We start from the raw sequence: 17,448 nt of genomic DNA on the forward strand, positions 1-17,448 counted from the left end.
TGGGTATGATTCACTGGGCCTTGGCAAGGCCCACTGATCATAATAATATCAATGTTTATATGTGAGGGGGCCCAGGATTCCTGGCAACAGCCTTGATAACTGCTGTAATTAAAGATAAATTGGTTAGGGTTTGGAAGTTCCAGCACGTTTACCATGCTCAGCCAGATGATTTTGCATAATATGCATTAACAATAATTTGAATTAAGTATTTTACATAGTTAATATAGTTACGTAATTAATTAGGTGCGTCATTATTCCAGTTTTTCAGGGGTTCAAGTGTGTATTACGCATCAGAACTGAATGCTACCTGGTCTTCTTAATGGGTGTTCAAGCTGTGTTGAACATACGACATGATGCGTATGACATTACAAATTAGAGAGATTGACCGCAAAATCCTCTTCCAAATTCACGAAGGTTCCATCCAAGAATATCGAAAATGTGCGTAACTGCAGCGATACGCTTGGTTTGACGCACAAGTACAGCCGCAGTGTTAAGGCATTGGAGCGCGCTCTACATAGCGTGCTCGAACTGGTTTGTGACCCAACTTCCTGGGTGGAGACAGCTGCGCTCCTCGAGACTTTTCTGTTGCTGCAAATGCTGTGTGAGAACCTGAACATTGCCCCTTTGTGGAGCATTAAGAAATGTATCACTTACGTGCGGAACGGGAAAATTACATTTACTGTAATACATTAGGTAAGTACGGACTTTATGATACGTTAAGAAAATCTTAACAACGGCACGTTTTGACAGAACTGTTCAGTGAAATTTCGGCTCCTCTGTAGGCTATGACATCGTAATAGCCCAACCAGTGTGTTGATTGGATATTTTGGGAATCCAACAAAAGACTCCGTATCAATGACATGCAGTGTTCGGGAGTAGACCTAAGTGATTACATATTAGTTTTTAGGCCCGCCGCTTTACAATTACTCTGATTTAAAAAAATACAGTCACTTTTGGAAAAACTAGAAAATTAGCCTGCGTAATGGATTTCTTCATATTTCAGTATGGATTCTTGCACGACACCTAGATGTTTTCTGACCGATGCGTGTGATTTTTTTGATACCAGGAGACGTGCTATTTAACTGGCACCTGGTACAATAATGATTTCACACGTCTATTGCACGCATTCAATTGTATAACTGTACAAGTTGTCAGAAAATAGTTGTAATTGTGCTGTATGTAGGAGACGGTTTCTCGATCTTTTATGCGCTGTTTGTTTTAATGTAATACCATGGAATGCTATTACTGTATATGAAAATAGTATAATGACCTTTGCATGATTACTAAACCTTGTATTTTAACACAGCTAGGATCACCTTCGCCTACTAGGGAGCTGAAACAATTATAGACAGGACAGTGGGCCTACGAATACTGTCCTGTCTTGTATCATCTGGGTCCGGTATTTCCAAAAGTAGTACATCTGGATTGAACATATTGCATGGTAATACATTCAAACATAGAGAATGAATAGGAACATCCCATTGAATTGGTCTGTCCATTTTATGTCGGTCCATGATTTAGTCATATCTGATAGGTGTAATCCAGGTGGTAAATATTTCAAAACCTGTGTTCTTATAGAGTAATAACTCTCACATTATAGAGTTATTACTATCACATTATTTAGAAATGAAATTGAATCAACATCACTCATCTCATTTACAGACACTGTTGAGGTCACTGGAATGTTCTGCGAAGTGTTTTTTTAAGATTACTGGTCAGCCTAAAAACATTGCTCTTATTCTAGTCCTGGACACTAGACTGTGATACTGTCTCAGCATTTCTTTTTTGAAAAGTTAAACAATCTAACTGTTTCGCAATACTGATTTTAAAAGGCTGATATAAAGGAACTGTCTATAAAAAAAAAATATGACAAATAGCATATTTGCTGACTACTTCTTGTCGACTAGTCAGCAAGTACTAACAACAATGCTACTTGTTTGGCTGCTGACCTGCTACACACCACCCTTATCTGCTGTCAAATGTGAATGTAGAAGTCACCATCACACAGGGAACACCATTGCTACGGAACTTTTATCTTAAATTCTCTTTGTAAAACAGATGTTATTTTGTGCCCAATTTTGGCAGACTACCACCACCAATCAATGATGTGTTTCTCTGTTTTGGTGGTTCCTGTTCTTGGAGGACATTTTGGCCTTGGCTCAGTAATACAGTGTAATGGACTGACAGCAGTAGTTATTGTATCCACGATGGTACGTACAAATTGTTATGGTCTCAGGGGACTTTTAATGTACTAGTAATTACATTTCTATGTTTGGCCCACTCAGTAATGCATTTCAGTCAACACTCCTTGGACAAAGCAACCTTGCTTGGACAATAGCAGCTTTGTTTTTAGAAGGTTGGTGCATTGACTCAATGTACCTGTATGGGGTTGAGATTGGTAATCCATCTTTGCTTGTTCTGGGTGGAGATGTGAAATATGTCTTGCTAGGTTATCTCTTAGTGAAATGCATTATGGTCCACTGTTTCAGTTAAAACCAAACCCAAATATTAATATTGAGTCGTCTCCCCGCCATTGAGAATCATTCTACTCAATGCAGGCTATTTAAACCCTTCACACACTGGACTGCTAGTATTGTGTTGTTTGAGGACTGTTGTCTTGTGTCTGATTAGCAGATCTTTTGTTTCTTGTTGTTCTGTCTGTTCATATTTAGGAATCAGTTTATTTACCGCACGTCTGTGTTATGTTAAAAGTTTTTTTACCTCAATCAATTCACCCGGCCCATGACTATATTTATAAATGAAAGTAGAGGCGGCAGGTCTGGCCCTCGGCTCTCTACCTGCCTGTACTTGAATATCAACCCAGTTCGTACAACTGTCAGAGAACGACTTTGGCAGAACTACATCTGAATTGAAAGTGTATGTGCGGTGTGGGACCAGACAGATGGGGAAGACCATGAGGAAGGATGCTGGGTGTTGCAGTCCGGGCGGGCATGTGTTACGCCATCTAATCCTGGTCAGATAACATTTCTAGGTTAGTCAGACCCCCGGGGAGAAAGCGGGAATGATTTATCAAACTTCTAGATAGTGATCCATTGGAGCTGCCCTCGTTAGCCTTACATTGTCAGACCTGCTCCATGTGCAATGGATAAGCAATGCCTGAACTGAACTATCTGTTTAATGGGTAGTCACCCTGGCTGTCACATATTATACATTACCTATGCAATCTGACATTATACATAACCTGTATGCACTCTGACATTATACATAACCTGTATGCACGCTTACATGAAAGTCATACCACCGCGACTGGAAATCTGTGTAAAGACTCCAGTCTCTAGGCAGAAACAAGTTTGAACAGACAGGATTGTTTGAGCAACATTTCTGAAAAACCAGAGCAATGTATGAAAGGGAAGCGATCCATAAGAAATATGCAGGCATAGGATGGCTACACAGCTCCAGATCCTCTTTCTGACATACTGGTTTGGACTGGATGACACTTTTGTGAGGATCTTTCCACCACACACTCTTCCATCCTTTTCCTGTTGGTTTATGTAGTGTGTAGTGTGAAGTTATAAATTGAAGGCTACTCCCACCCTCTCGATCCCATCTAACATCATGCGTACAAACAGGAAATGAAAATCTCTTTCAGCTGATCAGATTGGCTTTGGTGCTGCAAGGATTGTGCTCCTGTGGGTGGGCACATTTTAAGCTTCAGCCTGTTCTCAGTTCTTGTGATGTTTTTATTAAGTGGTTTGTCTGGGTTGGTCAGTGTTACACAGAGGACTGTGTGTGCCTGAATAATGATTCATTTCCCCAGGAATGTACTATTAAACAAGTGTTTTTTTCCTCGATACACTATAATAGTACCACAAATTGTTCCTGACCATGTGTGTCTTTTATATGGAAGTGTATAACACGGACATAGGACTTCTAAATATAGGAATGTTGGCTGTTATGAATGTTAGAGTCTGCAAGACACATAAAAATATTGCATAATGACATGTATATTGCATAATAGTGTATAAGGAACCACAACCCTAACATGTCTCACCTCATGTACAGCAAAATGGACCGTAACTAGTTACAGTCAAAAATTATGAATATTTTTTTTCATTCTTTTTTTTCTTAAAGAATTTAACAAATGGTTTTAAATGAGCCAATATACAGCCCAGAACATGTGCTTATCTACACTCACCTAAAGGATTATTAGGAACAACATACTAATACTGTGTTTGACCTCCTTTCGCCTTCAGAACTGTCTTAATTCTACGTGGCATTGATTCAACAAGGTGCTGAAAGCATTCTTTAGAAATGTTGGCCCATATTAAAAGAATAGCATCTTGCAGTTGATGGAGATTTGTGGGATGCACATCCAGGGCACGAAGCTCCCGTTCCACCACATCCCAAAGATGCTCTATTGGGTTGAGATCTGGTGACTGTGGGGGCCATTTCAGTACAGTGAACTCATTGTCATGTTCAAGAAACCAATTTGAAATGATTCGAGCTTTGTGACATGGTGCATTACCCTGCTGGAAGTAGCCATCAGAGGATGGGTACATGGTGGTCATAAAGGGATGGACATGGTCAGAAACAATGCTCAGATAGGCCGTGGCATTTAAACGATGCCCAATTGGCACTAAGGGGCCTAAAGTGTGCCAAGAAAACATCCCCCACACCATTACACCACCACCAGCCTGCACAGTGGTAACAAGGCATGATGGATCCATGTTCTCATTCTGTTTATGCCAAATTCTGACTCTAGCATCTGAATGTCTCAACAGAAATCGAGACTCATCAAAACAAGCAACATTCTTCCAGTCTTCAACTGTCCAATTTTGATGAGCTCGTGCAAATTGTAGCCTCTTTTTCCTATTTGTAGTGGAGATGAGTGGTACCCGGTGGGGTCTTCTGCTGTTGTAGCCCATCCGCCTCAAGGTTGTGCGTGTTGTGGCTTCACAAATGCTTTGCTGCATACCTCGGTTGTAACGAGTGGTTATTTCAGTCAAAATTGGTCTTCTATCAGCTTGAATCAGTCGGCCCATTCTCCTCTGACCTCTAGCATCAACAAGGCATTTTCGCCCACAGGACTGCCGCATACTGGATGTTTTTCCCTTTTCACACCATTCTTTGTAAACCCTAGAAATGGTTGTGCGTGAAAATCCCAGTAACTGAGCAGATTGTGAAATACTCAGACCGGCCCATCTGGCACCAACAACCATGCCACGCTCAAAATTGCTTAAATCACCTTTCTTTCCATTCTGACATTCAGTTTGGAGTTCAGGAGATTGTCTTGACCAGGACCACACCCCTAAATGCATTGAAGCAACTGCCATGTGATTGGTTGATTAGATAATTGCATTAATGAGAAATTGAACAGGTGTTCCTAATAATCCTTTAGGTGAGTGTATATTCAATGCTCAAAAAAATGAAGGGAACACCTAAATCACACATTGGACTCAGATGAAAACAAAATACATTTATGATCAAAATCTTTATTGTACATTGTGTAATTAGTTGAGGACAAAATGACATAACAACGGTCAGTGGAAACCAAAATCTCCAACCAATTGAGGGCTGGATTCAAACTTACACCGCAAATCTAAGTAAACCATGGAAATCACAGGCTGTTTCTAATGGTGTGAATTTCATCACGGCAACTCATAATGTGACTCAGTAGTGTGTATAGCCCCAAGTGCCTGTATGCACTCCCGACAACGTTTGGACATGCTCCTGATGAGATGGAAGTTGGTGTCCTGGGGGATCTCCTCCCAGACCTGGATCAGTGAGCTCCTGGACAGTCTGTGGCCCTACCTGCTGGTGTCGGATGCACCTATACATTACATCCCAGAGGTTCTGAGTTGGATTCAGGTCTGGGGAACGTGAGGGCCAGTCAATGGCATCAATGCCTTCGTCATCCAGGACCTGCCTACACACTCTGGCCACATGAGGCCGGGCATTGTCTTGCAACAGAAGGATCCCAGGGCCAAGGTCTGACAATGAATGTGAGGATTTTATCCTGGTACCTAACAGCAGTCCCCAGAGCAGCACAGACCCCCTCGCCAAACTGGTCATGCTTAATGATGTTGCAGGCAGCATAACATTCACCACGACGTCTCCAGACTCTTTCACGTGTCAAATGGGTTCAGTGTGAACCTGCTGTGGTGCTACTGGCTACATGAGGCGGGGCATTGTCCTACACCAGGTGGAACCCAGGGCCCACTACACCAGCGTAAAGTCTGACGATGGGTCTGAGGATTTCATCCTGGTACCTAACAGCAGTCTAGGGTACTGTTGGCTAGCATGTGGAGGTCTGTGCGACCCTCCAAGGATATGCCTCCACAGACCATTACTGACCCACCACCAAACCAGTCATACAGGATGACATTGCAGGCAGCATAACGTTCACCATGGCATCTCCAGACTCTTTCACGTCTGTCACATGTGCTCAGTGTGAATCTGCTCTCATCTTTGAAGAGAATGGTTCATCAATGGCGGACCGGACAATTCTGGTGTTTTATGGCGAATGCCAGTCGAGCTGTATGATGATGGGCTGTGAGCACAGTCCCACTAGAGGACGTCGGGCCCTCATACCGCCCTCATGGAGACTGTTTCTGACAGTTTGGTCAGAAACATGCACACCAGTAGCCCATTGGAGGTCATTTTGTAGGGCTCTGGCAGTGCTCCTCCTGTTCCTCCTCACACAAAGGAGCAGATACCGGTCCTACTGCTGGGTTGATGTCATTCTACTGTTCTGTCCAGCACCCCTCGTGAAATTTCTGTCTCCTGGTATCTCCTCCATACCATTGAGACTGTACTGGGAGACAAAGCAAAATGTACTGCCTTATGCTACCAGTAGTGACAAGGACACTGGCAAAACTATAGAAGAATCAGTCAGGAAGGATAAGGAGAGAGCAATTGTCCGTGGCCACCACCTGCAAAACCATTCCCTTTTTTGGGGGTTGTCTTGCTGTTGTCTCTCCAGTGCACCTGTTGTCACTTTAATTTGCACCAAAACACGTCACATTGATTCACAATCGCTTATGCTTCCTAACTGGACAGATTGTTATCTCTGAAGATTAATATACTCTGTGTTATACCGTGATGATTGTGTTCCCTTAATTTTTTTGAGCAGTGTATATGTATAGTCACACATTAGTGGTTGAAAATACCCATCCTTCTGCTACTCTCCCCTTATTCCACCTTTCAACATAAGACACTTTCTTGGTTTTAAATGGGCCAGTTTCAACAGTGTCCTTTTGAACTTTTACATTTTAGGCAAAACCAAAATAGGTTATCCTTGGACTTTCATTTCAAAGCAAAATTTGCATTGCTGTGATGTTTGGGATAAAACATGTGAGAAGACATTTCTGAAATATTCTTAAGTTGACAAACAAAACTGATTTAGTGTTAAATCATATCATTGAATTGAGACCAAATGTTTGAAACTAGCTGTGTATGGCTTTTTTCCAAAAAAGGAAAACAATTTCTTTGACATAGGATGAGGTAGAATTTCTGAATTATGAAAAAATAGTCTTAATATCTGCTGTAATTGAGAAAGAAGTGTTTAACCAAAACATAAAGAAAAAATAAGATATAAATCATATTGATGCAAGACGTGTCTCCCCAGAACTGAAAATAGGTCTCAGACTTCAGACTTGTTTTAATGAGCTACTCTTTGTTGTTCATGATAAGCCTAGCTGTTGCAAACCTTTTACGTTTTAAATCTGATGAACTTTACAGTAAATCTGTTGCAATAATGTCTTGTGTTACAATTTGTCTCCATAGGTGAACCATCATGATCCCCATCACAGAACTCCGGTACTTTGCCGACACCCAGCCGGCTTACCGCATCCTGAAGCCATGGTGGGACGTCTTCACCGACTACATCTCCATCGTCATGCTCATGATTGCTGTGTTTGGTGGCACGTTGCAGGTCACGCAGGACAAGATGATCTGCTTGCCCTGCAAGTGGGTGTTGAAAGACTCCTGCCAGTACCTCAATGTGAGTGTCACTGACCCCACTCCTGAGCCCAAAGGGATCCAGTACGACCTTGACCGGCACCAGTACAACTACATTGATGCAGTCTGCTATGAGAACAAGCTGCATTGGTTTGCCAAGTACTTCCCTTACTTGGTGCTACTACATACCCTTATTTTCCTGGCCTGCAGTAACTTCTGGTTCAAGTTCCCCCGGACTAGCTCCAAACTGGAGCACTTTGTGTCCATCCTGCTCAAGTGTTTTGACTCTCCCTGGACCACCAGGGCTTTGTCTGAGACTGTAGTGGAGGAGAGCGACCCCAAGCCCCCAGGAAAGATGAACAGTTTTGTGGACAAAAAGGCATCCAGTGTCAGTGAAGACGTAGAGGCCAGTGTACCCATGCTCCAAAGAACCAAGTCTCGCATTGAACAGGGCATCGTGGATCGCTCAGACACTGGCGTCCTGGACAAAAAGGAAGGCGAACAGGCCAAAGCTCTTTTTGAGAAGGTCAAGAAATTCAGGGTTCACGTTGAAGAAGGGGACATTGTCTACCGGCTCTATATCCGCCAGACCATCATCAAAGTCATTAAATTCATCCTGATCATCTGCTACACAGCCTACTATGTACGCTACATTAAGTTCAATGTTATCTGCAAGGTGGATGTTGAAAAGTTGACAGGCTATAGAATGTACCACTGTGCTCACCCACTGGCCACGCTCTTCAAGATCCTAGCCTGTTTCTACATCAGCCTAGTCGGGATTTATGGCCTTATTTGCATGTACACCCTATGCTGGATGGTCACCCGCTCCCTCAAGCGCTACTCATTTGAGTCGATTCGTGAGGAGAGCCGCTACAGTGACATTCCCGATGTGAAGAACGACTTTGCCTTCATGTTGCACATGATCGACCAGTATGACCCGTTGTACTCCAAACGTTTTGCTGTCTTCCTGTCGGAGGTAAGCGAGAACAAACTGCGTCAGCTGAACCTCAACAATGAGTGGACACTGGAAAAGCTGCGGCAACGAATCACAAAAAACTCCCAGGAGAAACTGGAGCTGCACCTGTTCATGCTAAGCGGAATCCCTGACACAGTGTTCGACCTCATTGAACTGGAAGTGCTTAAACTGGAGCTCATCCCAGACGTCACCATCCCACCCATCATTGCCCAGCTGGTTAACCTGAGGGAGATGTGGCTATACCACACGCCGGCTAAAATTGAAGCCCCTGCTTTGGCCTTCCTGAGGGAGAATCTCAAGTCTCTCCACATCAAGTTTACCGACATCAAGGAGATCCCTTTGTGGATCTACAGCTTGAAGAATCTGAGTGAGCTACATCTCACAGGAAACCTGAGCGCGGATAACAACCGCTTCATCGTTATTGACGGGCTACGGGAGCTCAAGAGGCTCAAAGTGCTCCGTCTAAAGAGCAATCTAACCAAGTTGCCTCAGGTGGTGACAGATGTCGGGGTGCACCTGCAGAAGCTGTCCATCAACAATGAGGGCACCAAGCTGATGGTGCTCAACAGCCTGAAGAAGATGGTGAACCTGACTGAACTAGAGCTGGTGCGCTGCGACTTGGAACGCATTCCACACTCCATCTTCAGTCTGCACAACCTGCAGGAGATTGACCTGAAGGACAACAACCTCAAGACCATTGAGGAGATCATTAGCTTCCAGCACCTGCACCGACTAGTGTGCTTAAAGCTGTGGTACAACCAGATTGCGTACATTCCCATCCAGATTGGAACCTTGACCAACTTAGAGAGGCTCTACCTGAACCGCAACAAGATTGAGAAGATTCCAGGGCAGCTCTTTTATTGCCGCAAACTGCGCTATTTGGATCTGAGTCACAATAACCTGACCAGCATACATGCCGATGTGGGCTTCCTCCAGAACCTGCAGTACTTTGCTGTGACGGCCAACAGGGTGAGTACAAATACTGAACCTGTATTTCATACTAAATCGAATTAATATTGCATTGGGTTATAAATCCATTAGGGATTACAGTTTCTGATGGCTAATTAATTACTATCCATTAGTAAAAAAAAAAATCTCTAATAATACAAATTCAAAATGATGAAATTCAAGAAGAATTTCTGTGAACGCAATAATCACTCCATATTCGGAGTAAGTCAAGGATATCATTCCCAAACTATCCCTGCCCTCTTTTTTCCAGATGGGAATATGCTCTTGATCACACTGGGGAGTATTAAGATAGTTGTATGGGGTTATGTTAGGGATAATAGACCAGAGTAGAGGTCACATTGTAGAGTTTGGCGTGGTTAAGATTAACTGGTCTCTTGAAAAGTTCATTTGACCAATATTCAAGACTACCCGGTATTGTGTCCAAACGGAAGTACAATGTAGCTTAACTGAGCCCTTAAACATTCCAGGATGAGAAGTTTCCTTAAGATAATGAATTTGTCTTCTGGTTGCAGATAACAACATCCTGTCTTAACGGTTTTTTAGGAACCAAAGATGTAGGTATTTTAAACCTTCATGGTGTTACGTTTGGCTGGTAGGCAGGACATGTGGAGCAGAGTTTAAAGACATCCTTTTAATGTGCTTCTTTATAAATAACTGAACAGAAAACAGCTAAATAGAGCCCCTCCCCCAACAGGCACGTCTGCTGTCAGGCCCTGACTATCACCCCCAGGCACAGAGATCCCTGGAGGGCCCCATATACAGCACCAGACACATGTCAGACTAACAAGGGAATTTATTTTTAGGATAGTCAGTTTTCAATAAACCACTGTGCCACTCCGAGTGTACTAGATTTAATTAATTTAACAGACACTCTTATCCAGAGACAAATGTTTTGACTTTTTTTGTCCTGGCCTTCCATGATTAATGAACACAGGACCTTGGCGTTGCACGCACCCTGCTCCACCCACTGAGATGCACTGGACCTGCTCTTCACATAGTGGGTTGAGAAAGTGTCTAGACAACAAATAAAGGATTATTTAAAAGAAATAATATACATGACGTGCGTAAGCAAGCCTACATCAGAATGGTGACTGATGAAGCGCCACAAGATGCCTTTGGTATCAGACATAGTGCACAAGGGGGTCATCATGTGTTGCATAATTCTGTTCATGAAATGAATTAAACAAGTTTACAAAATTAGTTTTGAATTCAGGTTCCCTTTATTCATTACCAGGTTTTGGTTAAAGATTTAAAAAAAAACATTCAGTGTCAAAAAAATGCTAAAAGAGAGAAAATCCAAATGAATACTTTTTTCGCTTAAATCATCTATACTGTCAATAACGTTTATTTTTCATCAACAATGTGCAAACTCAACCCATTTTAGCTGCAACACTTGTTTATTAAGCAGAAGGATGGAAAAGGTTTATTATGTCTTGTTCATAAAAGCTTCACGGAGATGCTTTAACAATTTACAAAACTAATGAATGAAGGTAATTTACATAAACTTGATTGATGTCAATTGCCATCTAGATGATGACAACCTAGTCCCCAGGCAGTAAAATTCAGTGGAAGTGACCATAGCGTAAATAGTGTTTGTCATCAATTATCTGAGCTAATTACACAACTGCAAGGCATTGTTCCAAATGGAGAATGGACATAGAAGACACCTGTGGAAGGAGCCCTGGTTGATTAAGATTAAGCTAGTTCCTTTGTAACAGGGTTTCCCACAGTATTTCTATTTGCTAATAGATGAGAAGTTTACCTTCTCCACCAGATTAGACTGACTTCTAGAAACCATTTTCAGTATAATTTCAGGGTTGGCTAACACGAGTTGCACTTCTACATGTGTTGTAACATGTAAATAAACATATACATTAATATATATATTTTATTTACAGAATATGTAATATTGCAAATAGATTATATAATGTCTTTACGTAATGTGATATATGTGATAAATGTGATTCAGAGCTCTGGCCATTCGTTTTTTGCCTGAATGACACTCAGACCATTACTCTAACGTACAGTACTGTACATCAACGACCGGCTAGCTAACTTCAGTCAACCATTTTTCCTGCGATCACTGTGGAAATATGCTGAGGGCTTGCAAGGAATTCTGGGAGGTTACATAACATTCTCAAACTGGTTTCTGAAACAATACTATTATTAAGGTTTTACTGCTCTGCCTCTCCCAATATATGTGGCTCCACACTGTGAATGGGCTTTGAGCATTCACCCAAAATAGCCCTGTTTACAAGGAACCCCTGTGTTTTACGTCCCTCTCCGGAGTCTTCTCATTGCTATTAGAACATTATCGACCCAAATGAGTTGTGAAATGTGTGAAACATAATACCCAGATGGGCCTTAATCTGGACTCTGTATTCTATCCTATGAACACCAATGTTCAGAAGTGTTCTAGGTTTTTGTATCGAAGAACAGAGCCTAAACAATGCCAGGAATGACCAGCTGTGTCGCATCTTCTGTGTATATAAGGATCTGTAATTTCATTCAGCCATTTTAGTCTCTGTGAATCAGTTTTCTCTCGTAATAAATTGATTAAATTAATATCTATAGAGAATGCACATGACTGAAATATTTCATGGCAGATATTTGTGTGGGCATGAGAAATCATTACAAAAAATGCATATCTCTGTACTGCAAAACTGTGACTATGTCTGTACTATAGCAGTAGTACTGCGATAGGATTTATTAGGATCTCAACTGCCTGTACTCTGTACCTCTTAATAACCAAGCAACTTTACATTTTTCAACTTGGTGTCATGCCAGTCTCTGATTGGCTTCAAGCTTAGGGGCAGAGTGTTTTGTTTTGTTTCGGATTGGCTTGAAGTTCTGTTGGCTGGTGTGACTGCTTCTTTTCTTTAACTACGGCGGGAACAGTATGTACTAAACTTACCTCTCTCCTGCCGCCGTTTGCCAAGTCTGCCCTTAAGAATGTAGTTGGTGGCTGGGGAGGAGATAAACCTTTCAAATCTTAAAGCAAGAAACTTCCCTGCTGTCTTGATATTTACTGAATCATATGCTATAGTGGTATCAAGCTAGAGGATAAGGCAATGAAATTAGTATCTTTCTGATATGTAAAAATGAAACTAGATTTGAACATTTATTCTCTCAGTTTTTCGTTTCTCCTTTTTTAACAACTGTCCATTCTGTTCTTCCTTCTCATCCCTATCAGATCGAGTCTCTCCCGCCAGAGCTGTTCCAGTGCAAGAAACTGCGCACTTTGAACCTGGGCAACAACTGCTTGCAGTCTCTGCCGTCACGCTTTGGCGAGCTCACAGGCCTGACCCAGCTGGAGCTACGGGGGAACCGTCTGGAGTGCCTGCCCGTGGAGCTGGGCGAATGCAGGCTGCTGAAGAGGAGTGGCTTGGTGGTGGAGGAGGACCTGTTCAAGACACTGCCCACGGAGGTCAAAGAGCAGCTGTGGAGAGCCGACAAGGAGCCGGTCTGAGGGGAGGGACCAGACAGAAAGAGCCTCAGGACAGAATTTAAACAAATTGAGAGAAGGGGTTTGAGGCAGTGGATGGAGCTGTGCCTACCAAGGCCATTCTCTAATGACTCCCTCAACCAGCCTTCACTGGTATGGGGGGGGAGATAGAGGTGTCTGTAATTTAGATGCACAGCCAGAGATGGATGGCGAGTGGCATCTTGGCTCTCTTGACTGAATTACTATTTTTTTTTTTTTTTAGTTTTTCAGTTCATGTCCTCTGCTCGACAACTTTTTTTCCACTTTCATTCAGTTTTAAAAAAATATATATATTTTCCCCATTTTTTTTATTGAAGGACGTGCAGAGATGATCCTTGCCAAATGCTACTGAAAGCGAGGGTGAGATGGAAAGAAATGAAAGACTTTGTACTTAGGAGCCTCAGCATACCAGTATACATAAATGCCACAGAAGGACAAGGAGTTACCCCCGCAGTGCACACACGCGCACACAGATAATATATTTGTATGAGTTTTTCTTCCACCTACATGATCCACTGCTGGAAAGCAGTCAACAGGAAGGAGACAGTGTGTGGGAGTGGAAGACATGCTCATAGCTTACCAAGCAATATGTTTGTTTTCTCAGTTTTTCTTCACTCAAGTATACAGTCCACCAGAACCAGCCATCTGTGTTTATCCACAGGCAGTGAGGACACAGGATCCAATTGCTTCAAAAGAACACGATCAAGGTCCAAAGGAGCCAAACCCGGGCCTAGTTCCTTAGGCGCTAATGTAGGAAAATAAACTGAAACAGAGGGGTTACCTCAACCTTTTTCAATGAGAAACGCTTTTCTTTGTTTTCTGCTAAACATTTTAAAACATTTTTTTTACCCTGTGACTTAATGAAAAGGAGACCAGAACCTTTGCATTTCAAAACAGTGACATGTATATGTCATTGGCTTATACAGTATACGCTAATAGCGAAGAAGGGACTAATAAATGGTTATTGGTAGAGGAGAATTGCCCCCGTAGGTGGTTCCTTCAAGACCAGCCAGGCCACTGTTACTAATAGGCCCTAAATCAGTACTGTTCTGTCCCATGTTGTTTATGATTACAAGTGTCATGATTCATGATTTTGTTAATTATTCATGGTTTTGTTCATGATTTTTATGTATATGTTTTGAGCATAGGCACAAACAAACTATTATTATTATTACTACAATCAACTGTTCCAAGTTATTTTATATTTACACTAAGCCTCATCGGAGAAGAAAGGTAACATTAATTCATCTTTGTTCACTTTTTTTAAATGTAAAACTCAGTAAAACTACCTGTTTTGGAAGGTTAGCAATGGAAATAGTCCCACTGGGTGTTTTGAATCCAGCTCTGTTCTTAAAAAGTCTCTGGCAGTGTTAGGCTGGCGCTCCACTCATAAAGGTTACAGCTGTGCTCACAAAGTAGGAGTGTGTGAGGAAATGAGCTACCCTTTCTCAGAGCAAAGCCTAGCTGGTCCTGACATGCAGTGGGCGGTTGAATAGAGGCACACTGTAATGTCACTGTATTATTCTCTGACTTGTTCTAGGTCGTTTGGAACATTTGGAGGAGTAGAAAATCTCTATCAGACTGACCACACTACACAGTATGAATGAAACCGCACTTTTTAGGCAAACTACAGTGTCATGTTGGGCGCACATGCAGATTGTGTGCTGATAGTGTTCAAATCTGTTAAAATTAACCTAACCTAAGTGGCAAATGAGAACAAGGGTTCAAAATTGTTGTGAATGCATCCCCACAGCTTTAAAATCGCACAGGATAAGTTATTGTAAACTGAATTGAAGCAGAAAACCGATCTGGTTGTAGAACTGGATGAAGTTATATATCAGAATATATTGCTTTGCGGGTATGTACTGTTGAACATAATTACTGTAATTATTTGATGGCCTTATAGTATCCCTTATCCACCCTTGTCCAAGTCTTTTCAGATTGTCAGAGTAATTGTTACATGATATCACTCTGTATGATGTCTAGCTATGCTTGGTACTGTTTTTACACTGTTGAAACAGAATTATTTAATTAACTATTTGTATCTGTTGCTCCACCTTTTTATGTTCTGATCATGCCCCTCCCCAAACTAAAAGAAATATGTACTTGTACTGACCACAGGGGGAAACTAAATTCCCTTTGAGTCACAATATTTAAACAGACATTGCCTTTGTACAGACTGACCTTAAAGCACATTTTAATTTCACTCTTGCCTCTGAGTCCCTCCCTGTTTTTAAATATGAATTTTAATGGGACAATTAATGTCTGCAACAATTAAACTACTAGTAGTAGTTTAAAGGCTAATACCATTTTTTAGGGGTGTTTTTGGTCTTTCATTAGCGCAATATGGATTTTTGTCCATATTGCCCAGCGCTAAGCTCAAGTTACACGTTTCCCTGAATTAGCTTCACCCCTAAACTCAGATCGCCGTTCCCTGAGCTGCATCAGACATTGGGGAGATGAAATACGATCTGATCCTGTATCAGGTGTTGAGGAATGACCTCTACTGTACCTAGGCCTATCTGTATAGCACTGGCAGCACTTTAGGTAGGTTGTGATGTTATGGTCAAAATGGTTGATGCTCATCATGTTCCTCTGCTGTATTCTCCCTTCAGCAGGACCTGTTTTGCATTTTATTTTACGTGTTTTTTTTTTTTTAACACAACGCTTCTGCAGGTTTAACGACTTTTAGTTATTTAGACATTTTCCCCGAAAAATGATCTTCACTTTATTAGATGAATGCCTTACTCTGACAATCTCATGTGCATCCGATGTGGATACAGCGCTCTCTTGTGGAATCACGCAGAGAAATTTTTGTTTCGTAAGAAAAGTTTTTTTAGGTTATGGGAGCATTGTATCAACGTGACCATTTAGATATTTGGGTACAACTGTAGAACTTCTACGACTACAGGGCAGTCAAAACGTAGTCAAAGCAGCATTCATGTTATTTATGTTGCATGTTTAGGGTCATAGTTCCTTGGTTACCTCCTCATCGCTATAATTCTTGCATTGGCTATATGCACAGGCAAACAACCTACTTTCAATAGGGGTTTTGTGGCACCTGCTGAGGTTCACAGTAGAATTCATAAGGTCTCACTACAATGCATGTAGCCTAAAGAAACACTTCAGGGAGTCTGAGTCATGCTTCTTCTTATGACTTCATACTGTACATAGTAACATGAATGTCTACAGACACACAATGTTGCCAGCAATGTTACACAAGGCCACGGACAAAACACACCCATGGAATAGGAAAGCCCATGGAAATGCAGAAAAACTGTTGGAAAATGCTGTTGTTTCTCGCAAGCCATAATCATTTGTGTGGTCCATTATACCTATTATACATATTTCAGTCAGCCAACTGGAAGAGCTCAGTTGAATCAAGCCTGTATTTCTTTCATAGCTTACTTTTTTATCCAGAACAGAGCTAGCAGGCATTAGCATACATCGGCAGATGTAGAGCATTGGCCCGGTAACCAAAATGTTGCTGGTTCTAATCCCGGAAACAACAAAGTGAAACATCTGTTGTATTGCCCTTGAACAAGGAATGTTACCATAGGAAATACCATGGACCTGTCAAAAGGGAATGGACTCAAACTTCATCATTTCACACTTTCTTTCTTGTCAAATTAGCAAACACTGGCTTCCTACAACAAACGCCACAGACATTTATTACAATGGAAAATTGTAGCCTTGACAACACCATGACAGGTGTTTTACTGCTTCTACTTTTTTACTATTCTGATATAATAAAGTGAAACACGTTAACATCAATCTGTTTCTTCGTTTATTCCCATTTATGTCTTCCCTGTTGTTGACCCTAACTAAAACCAATTATCAAATGAGGGCCTGTATCCAAAAAACTTATCTGAAAAGGTCTCAAGGTAACATCAAGCTGACCTAGGTTTACGCCTTGATTGTGCTGTCATTGGTGATGACAATTGGCCAGCACTGAAAAGAGGAGGCTTTGTCAGCAGGGATTTCCTGATCTCACTGCTCTATAGCGACTCCCTCTGGCAGCTCAGGTGTCTGCAAAGCTAGCCGGGGTAATCAGTGTCCACAGACCAGAAGAGCATTGTGGATTTTAAAATTATTTGCT

General features: G+C 41.8%; 1 protein-coding gene across 1 annotated transcript; it reads left to right on the forward strand.

Moving 5' to 3' along the window:
• Positions 1–516: 516 nt before the first annotated feature.
• lrrc8aa (leucine rich repeat containing 8 VRAC subunit Aa) lies at positions 517–17,123 on the forward strand. The gene is made up of 3 exons (XM_010901115.4): positions 517–693; positions 7,747–9,865; positions 13,059–17,123. Exons 2-3 carry the CDS (start codon positions 7,757–7,759, stop codon positions 13,332–13,334), a joined length of 2,385 nt encoding a protein of 794 aa, XP_010899417.1. The 5' UTR covers positions 517–693; positions 7,747–7,756; the 3' UTR covers positions 13,335–17,123.
• Positions 17,124–17,448: the final 325 nt, after the last annotated feature.

This window comes from Esox lucius, chromosome 14, assembly GCF_011004845.1.
Source record: "Esox lucius isolate fEsoLuc1 chromosome 14, fEsoLuc1.pri, whole genome shotgun sequence".
In the NCBI taxonomy this organism is placed as follows: domain Eukaryota; kingdom Metazoa; phylum Chordata; class Actinopteri; order Esociformes; family Esocidae; genus Esox; species Esox lucius.